Genomic DNA, 8583 nt, shown 5'->3' on the forward strand with positions numbered 1-8583 from the left:
TTTCGACATGAATGAATTGAGTGGTGCTCGAATGAAACCTGATTGATCCTTTCACTCTGTCAAGTCGAGCATTATCAAAGATGTTTGCTAACCATATCCAGCCACAAAAGCAAAATCTGGTCTTCCAGCTACTTGGACAGGTGATGCGTATCCCAAAAAACACCTACTCCCTCCTATCCATATTATTTGTCTAGATACGGATATATCTAAACACGATACAAGGGAGTACTATATATATATGATTGATTGATTGACTCACAGTGAGTACGAGAAAAATGCAGAAAACAAAATTAAACACCAAGCATCATTCATACCATACCTAGTGAATAACATTACAACCCATGTCCAGTAATTCAAAACATAAGCCAAGCATCATCGGCAATTTCGGACTGCTGGCTGGTTTTGTAATACAATCATCATGTCTCGCTGTCTGTCATACAGTATGAGATAACAGCTCATTTCAGGTCAAAAGGTACAAATGTAGTAAATCCCTTGCTCAGAACTCAAATGTTCTTTCCAATGGAACAATTCCACCCTGCAAAGCGCGCGCACATAAGTTTCTGTTTTTCTTTCCTTAAATCTCAGGACGCAACCTTACTTTGACAATAAATACAGTTATTAGCATACCTCTTTGTCCAACTTTAGCTCATCTGCTAAATCCAACTTTTTCTGAGCGTACTGAGCCATGTTCATTGCTTTATGCTGAACAAGAGAACCAGTTATATAAAAACAACAATCATGACCACATATAAATTCATCGAGGATTTTTTCTCAAAACAAAAAAAAAATCATAGAGGATTCATCAAGACAATACCATACTGATAGATAACATCCTAAACACTTCCCGAGCTTCACCCTCTTCGGTCTACACAAGGCCATATCAATACCAGCAACATATTGCAGTTAAATATATATCACCATGTCAAACCTACAGTACCCTACTTACCTTCTCATCAATACCACCCTGTCGGACAACATAGTGCATCTAGAAAGATAAACAGATGAAATTAGACATTGGCAATATGTTGCATATTTCTTTTTGACAACATAAATTCACAGTTAGGGGGCTATACAAATCTGCACAACAGCCTCAAATTAAGACATCAACTTACGTATTGTTTTATTGTTGCAATGGCAGGAACCCCTTTCAGTTCACCATCTAGTCTCCTTTTGTGTGCATCGAACTTGTTCATTTCATATACTTCCTTCACAGCACCCATGTAACTTAACTGAAATATTTGTGAAACCATAAGAGAGACGCATAATCACAAAGCATGTCGGTAGTGCTCTATTACACAAATGTTTGATGAAGTAGGATGCCAACATTTTTCTTAGCGACACGCCTCCAGATCTCAAAATAGAGAAGATCTATGTCCTTGAGGGACGCATCTTTATCCATCTCAAGAATGTACTCCTGAATCAAATTGACCAGATTGTGAGTAACACCAGCGATCAACGCCTCAATTAGCAAAAGACAAGATATCTTACATTATAAGCAAACGCAGCTAAACGAACAGTCATATGGGGAAAGCCAGTTGCAATCTTCAATGCTTGCCTCCATGCTCTAGTATCCTTGTCAGACCACTGAAGTGAAAAGAAGTTAATCATCATGTGTATGGATATGGACTAAATTCATGATTTCCTGGGGGGGCATACTTACTTCCTTGGTGCTGCGATCCAGATGCAAATACTTTGTAATCCACTGTTCAAGATAGAAGTCTGTCACTTTAAAAACTATACAGCCACTCATAGTATTTTCAATTTCAACGGCTAGATCACATAATGCATACCTTGATTTTCTTTGAAATTTCTGCATAGTACTTGACATAAAGAGCATCAACTTTATATGTATGATAACGTGAGTGATACTCATCGTGATAGCGGTACAGGTTCCGACCACTATAAGGCAGCTACAAAAAAAAGAACAAGAATTAGATGAAACATCTAAAAGGAACAAAAGTCCCACAATGGCGACATTGAAGTGAGATGACATACTTTTGTCTACAGAAGTAACTAAGTATCCACAATTTTTCCTAGTAAAGTCTGGCTTGCTAAAAATAGTACATATCCATATATAATCAAATGACCTTTAACAAGTCAATCCGCTGAGACACCGTCATGATATAATTCAGAAGCAATTCAAACATCAACTAATTTCAGTAGCCAAAGTTACCAGCATGAAATCAAAGGGATAAGAAGTTTGAAGATAGCAATGTTTGTGAAAACATACAAGGTAACATAGCTCTGAGCCTTGGACTGCTCCCTACGGTCATAGAAATCATGATATTTTTGTGATCTAATACTGAACCTCAGCCTTAAAACCAAGGCAATCAAGGAGGCTCAAGAACCAAGTGGGATACACTTCGTAGCACTTCACTGCGAGTTAAGGTTACATATGAAATGGCTAAGAAGCAACCAATTTTAAGGGGGCACTAATTAAAATCAGCACCTAGAGTTGTCTGAAGTTTGAATAAACAGAAAAGAACTGGCAAACTTTTCAAATCCAACACCGCAAAGTACTATCATCCATCAGTGACCACAAAGCAAGGGCAATAGATACAAACTCAATGTTCATAAACCACAGCAAAGAATATGGTGATGCCAGTCATACAATCATCATCTGCTGTTCGAAAACAGTTTTAACTCGTACCACAAACTCATGGCTCAACTTTTTATACTAACGTTGCAGCTGTGGTTGGAGCCAATGAAGCAAAATGAATTACCTTATTGATTGCCGGATTTCACGGTGTGTGTTGAAATAGTTTTGAACACCCATGATTATGATAATAATAACCAAAGTAGTCGACTGGATGACTAGATGTAGATATAGACAGTACACTTACAAAATTACGAGGGGCAATCCGTTGGTAGTCATTCAATCCAGCTTTATAGGTATCATCAGGATGGACGAACCACTCAAAACTTTCATCCTCCTCTAACCGCTTAAAGTACAACTCCTTACGAAGTTCAGCATCAGTGTATTCTTCTGGTTCCATAAGCTCACGTTCACGTGCGCACTCTGGCTTCAAAGCCTACACATAGATGATAAAAACATGAGATAAAATCATTCATGCATACCAAACCAAAGGGCTGGATTTGCTGCCATGGCACACAAGTGCAAACTTTCAGACATACGTGAATTGAAGTGAGCGATGAATGATTGATACAGCATGTAGGTACCTTGTAATAAGTGATGCGAAGGCGTGCAAGGCGCGCTTTTATCTTGCCTTTTTCCTCCCATGTCATATCAAGTGGCAGGTCTTCCTCCCTGGGAAGAATGCTGGGACGCAAACGTTGGGCATAACGGGTTTTGTCTTCCTTGCTGATAAAGACGTCCGGCCCGAAGCAATCCTGGCTTGCTTCTTCTGCCGAATCTGTTTTGGGCAGCAGCTCCATGTCTGTGGCATGAGAAATCGGATCTTGGCACCCTTGGATGGTGTCCTCCATGTCCCCATGGTCTTCCTTCCTGATAAGGACGTCCGGCCCGAAGAATTGTGCCGAATCTATTCTGAGCAGCAGCACCCTTGTATGAGAAATCGGATCTTGGGCCCCTTGGATGGTGTCCTCCATGTCTCCATGGTCGTGGGCAGTGGCAGGAGCATCGGAAGATGATGGGGGCAGGTGCTTGCGGCGCCTCTTCTCCCCTGTCCACGCTTTGTTTGCCTCATCTCCATCATCGGCCAGTTGGCCATGCTGGACGGGCAGCATCTCGATCGAACGATATGACGGCGAGGCGAGCTGGGCGGCAGCGTCGTTCTGCTGGTGTAGGGGACGTGGCGGGAGGCGACTGTAGCCGGCAGAGGACGGGGCCGGGAGGGTGGGAGGCAGCGGCGGTGGGAGGTGGGTGGCGACGGCGACAGCGTGAAACCCTAGGCACTTGTCGAGACGGTAGGTGGAGGACGTGGTCGGGGTTCGGGGAGGGGCGGCGGTGTGGATGGGCGGCGGCGGTGGGCGGTGGGCGGCGGCGGCGTGAAACCCTAGGTAGCCACTTGTCGAGAGATTGAAGGGAGAAGCAGAACGTGCGGGCTATTGTTGGGGCACTGGGCACTCGGTGGCAGGCCAACGTAAATTTTCTGCAAATCGAAGGGTTTTCTAAACGGGATATTTTTCATCTCTAGCACAAATTCGGTGGAATTTTCAGAGGGCAGTGCTACGCGTACGCTAGATGATAAACCGATTAAACCGGCTGACTCGGCAGCCGTCAACAGCCGTCCGATCAACCGTCCAGCCAACAGAGGACCTTTGCAATAGCTAGCTTGTTGCGCTTCGGGGCTATGCAACAAGGACCTTGTTGCAAAGATCTGTCGAGACAGCATCGCTGCCCCGCCATGGTCTGAGCGTCGGAGTTGTCGTGCCTCCTTCGACCCAACACCTCGAGCAATTGTCTCTACTCCGGAACGACGGCGACAAGCTCTCACGCCGGGCACTCCTGTGACGATTTCTGCAAATTGGAGCTATGTTTCTGAAATATGCATCGTGTTGCGATACTTGGCCTCGTACGCTCTAACGTCGGGCGCTCCTCCGACTCTACAACCGGGGCTATGTTTCAGAAACAAGAATCCTGTTGCAGAAGAAAATTTCTTCATCAGGGTTTTTTTTCTTGAAATCGGACCTTTGTTGCAGAAACATTCGGAAGCAATACGCTAGTCGCAAAAAAATGACTCCACGAGACTTGTGGCTAGCATGAGTGCTTAATCAAGATCGATCCGACGGCTAATCAGGTGGCGGACGCTGTGTGTCCATCAACCAATTAAAAGGACATCATTTTCCATATTTAGGACCACCCATATATCTATATCTATATCTATTAGCAAAACGGCTCATGCGTTGCAACAGAACAAAAAATCATAGGGGATTTCACCCACGATGACCCTGTCAAATCAGTGCGAGCCAATATTTTGGCGGACAAATCTGCCACCCTGGTTTCGCCAGCGCGTGGGCCAAAACCAAAACTGGCAACCAAAATATTGGCATGGAAAGGAAAGTTAGGCTTGAAACCAAACACTGACATGTATAATCAGTCAACGCCAAATTTTTGGTATGGTAAGCGTCGGTCGCGACCCAAACAACCTCATAATCTCCAATGGTCATCACCATGTTTTCCTGCGTCACCGAGATATACTATCACTCCCAACTTCGTGAAACCCTGAACGTTTTTTGAAAATTATGAACATTTTTCAAACTCATGAACATACTTGAGATCGTGAACATTTTTAAAATTCGTAAACATTTTTATAGATTTTCAAACATTTTCTAAAATCATGAACATTTTATACATTCTTCAAACATTTTCTAAAAAATGAACATTTTTAAAAACATTTTTCTTGAATAGGCAAACATTTCTATAATTGACAAACTTTTTTTGGAAATTGGTGAAACAATTTTTGAAATTCACGAACATTTTTTAAAATGTATGATCATTTATTGAATCAGCGGATATTTTATGGATCAATAAACTATTTTGTATGTCACAAACAATTTTTGAATTTTCAAGATCTTTTTAAAAGATCCGCCACCTCGTGAGCCGTCTGATCCAGCGTACTATCCGTCTTTGCAACAAGAATATTGTTTCAGAAACAACGGCGATTGTTGCAACAAGAGCTTTGTTTCATAAACACATCGGTGATTATTGCAGCAAGAGCTTTGTTTCAGAAACACATCGGTGATTATTACAATAAGAGCTTTGTTTCAGAAACATTTGGTGACGTTGTGAAGCATCTCCGCGTATGATCCCTCTTTGCAACAAGAGCTTTGTTTCGAAAACATCATTGGCTATTGCAACAAGAGTTTTGTTTCAGAAACATGATGTGCAAGGCTGGGACGGATCCAGCATGAAGGACTCTCCGACACCAACAACGGCGACAGAGAGGCCGTTGGCTGCGCCACGCGTCGTTGGAACGACAATTGGGTCGTGCGAATCTCAGTCGCCGACATCGGGTGACGACTCGCCTGATCTAAATGCAGGGAGGAGAGATGTGAGCGACGGAGCAAACGCCTGCCCAAGCTCGACAAGTGAGGCAGCAAAAAAATAAAGAAGGGCTGGAACTGGGGCGGCGAAGGCCGGCCTTGCTGGCAAACGACGGCTGCCGAAGCGGGCCGGCGGCGAGCACCGGCGCACGACGAGCATTTCCTTGCGGTGCTGATTCGGGACGAAAAATCGAGGAAAATGGGGATAATGTACGAGATGGGGACGTGCGGCTGCAAAAAGCGTGGTACTGGGATCCATAGGGGACGTGTGGCACTTAATTGAGACGGCGGACGCGAGCCTGATTATCGACCGGCTCACCAGAAGCTTTTCCCTTTTTCAATTCATGAACATTCTTTGAATTGGCGAAATTTAATTCAATTTCATTAAGATTTTTTAATACATGAACTTTTTTAAAAGCATGAACATTTTTTGATTTTCCAAACAGGCATTATTTGTAGGCGAACATTTTTCAAAAATCATGAACATTTTCTAAATCCACAAATATTTATGAATTATTAAAAAAATCAAAATTCTCATTTTTTTAAAGGAACTTTTTTGAAGTCTCAAATTATTTAAAGTGGAAAAATGAAGATGAAAAAGAAAAATGAAAAATAACAAACGAAATTCAAAAAACAGGCTGTCCGGACATAGCTCGGCCCAAACAAGCGCGTTGTGTCTTCTCCCATCATGCAAAGCGTGGTATAGAACTAGGTGTTGGGGCGCGCCCGTGCCGCGCCTCTTGAGGGGGAGCTGGGCGGTGCCTAGTTGTAGTCGCCCCTTTAACATTGTTTTCTATTCTAATTAGCGTTTAAGATTATTGCTTTAATTAAGAAACTTAGCAGCAAAAATAGAAATATATATACAGAGAAAGCCCATTATGAATCTGAACATGAAACATTTGACTGAGAATAGTGCACTTAACATAAGCAGCAGCATAGGTTTAGCGCCTTGAAAAGCATGTGATAAGAGGGCCGAAAAGCAAATCATAGGTTATCACAGGATAGAGCATAATTAGGAGTACTTAGTGCTACATTATATTAGATTATATTGACACAGGGGCTGCAGTGTCTTCGATGATGCATCTAGAGGCGGTGCACAGTGAGAACCAGGCGACGCTTTGAAGTGATCCTGAAACGAAATGCACAAATGTCTCCTTCGCGAATGTTGGCGGGGCGACGAAACTCAGACCAATTGGTGGTTATAGTGTTCTTAGTATGATCCAACATTCGGCGAGCAGATGGCCGTCTGCAAGTCTGACCACGGGTGTATCATTGTTTGGATCAATGTAGTCCAGCAGGTTCTCTTCAGTATAGTTAACCTAAAAATACTGGTAGAAGAAAGCAAGATATTTGTATGGACATAAATTGTTGTGTGATATGAAAGATAAGAGCGTGTTCTATGGATATTAATGATATTAATGGTGATAGTAAAGTACTGTTATTGACTACACGTCTTGAGGACCCAAATTTATGAATGCTCAAATAAAATGGCTGATGAAAGAGCAACAAGAAGTCAATATTTCTGGTGTCCAATTGACAATTTGAGTATGTACAGCCTAGCGTATGAACAGAGAGCAAACCAATGAAAAAATGTTGTAGCAAAGTTTATCTGCAGTGCAAGGGTTGTTGATGCCATTGAGCTAGCTCATTTGGTCTGCATTGTGACATTTGCACATCTGCGCATGGACATGAGCATTCGTAGTGATGCTATTTATATGTATCAGCAAATCAGACGGATAAGCCCAGAAATACTAAGATTATATGAGCTGATGTCCATCAAAGTGATTGTACTGCTGTGCGGATTATATTTGTTTGAAAAGCAAGCATGTATATAAACACAAAAGCGGCAGAGAAATTATGAGCTCAGATCCATTACACTGGTTGTACATGTAACGAGGACAACCCATTACAGTTTGTCCAAAAGTAGTGTAGCACATATGTCTCTTGTATTTATAGTACATGAAAGACGAAATACGGACAACTCTTATTACTGTCACAATATTAAAATGATCAGCATCTGCTCAACAGCTTTGCATGTAAGATCAGATCCAGCGCGGCGAGACGGTCTGAGCCCTCAGCTCATACGACTGGGCTTCATCAGTATTGCCTACCTGCTTCTCCAAGACAATTCAGAAAAATTATGAAAAACAACACAATGTCTTTGTCTTAGTAATAGACTTACTAACATCTAATTTATTTCAGATGTCCGATCATTTGAAGGTAACACAACTTGAATTTCCTAGGTAGAAATCTCAGTCCCCTTCAAATTAGGAACAATAACAGCAATGAACACCAAGCTTTGAACGATTTTTTTTCCACAAATGTCACTCAGGCCTGATAATCCTCCTGCAAAGATGCAGAACCATTGTCTAGAAAAAAGAACACTATGAATACAACAAAAGAGGATGAGAGGAAAATTAGGCATGCAAAGAGCATGATGAATTGAAGGCATGACCTTCCTGATGGTATCTATTTCATAGATCAGCACTCGAGGCTGCATTTATTTATTTTTTTACTTGAAACATCATGCATGATTTCTTACTACTTTGTTTTTAAATTAGAATTTAGCAAAAAGAACCAGAAATTAGTTACTATATCAAAAAATCACTTGAGCCA

At 42.0% G+C, this 8583-nt stretch overlaps 1 protein-coding gene across 1 annotated transcript; it reads right to left on the reverse strand.

Annotated features, from left to right (window-relative positions):
* Positions 1–496: 496 nt before the first annotated feature.
* LOC125518452 lies at positions 497–4330 on the reverse strand. Its single transcript, XM_048683286.1, has 12 exons — positions 4288–4330; positions 3181–3977; positions 2844–3032; positions 1791–1910; positions 1661–1702; positions 1489–1584; positions 1325–1414; positions 1113–1229; positions 947–985; positions 815–865; positions 628–702; positions 497–535 (listed from the first exon to the last, which is right to left on the reverse strand). Exons 1-12 carry the CDS (start codon positions 4328–4330, stop codon positions 497–499), a joined length of 1698 nt encoding a protein of 565 aa, XP_048539243.1.
* Between the last annotated feature and the right edge of the window lie 4253 nt (positions 4331–8583).

Source organism: Triticum urartu, chromosome 7 (genome assembly GCF_003073215.2).
Source record: "Triticum urartu cultivar G1812 chromosome 7, Tu2.1, whole genome shotgun sequence".
In the NCBI taxonomy this organism is placed as follows: Eukaryota; Viridiplantae; Streptophyta; class Magnoliopsida; order Poales; family Poaceae; genus Triticum; species Triticum urartu.

Excerpts from the sequence above, each read along its gene's own strand:
- LOC125518452 (XM_048683286.1), bottom strand. The coding sequence starts at position 4,330 with ATGGCGGGGCAGCGATGCTGTCTCGACAGATCTTTGCAACAAG. Across the intron at positions 986-1,112 it reads TTGCAACAATAAAACAATAC|ATGCACTATGTTGTCCGACA; the intron begins GTAAGTTGATGT and ends TTATCTTTCTAG. Across the intron at positions 536-627 it reads AGCTAAAGTTGGACAAAGAG|GGTGGAATTGTTCCATTGGA; the intron begins GTATGCTAATAA and ends CGCGCTTTGCAG.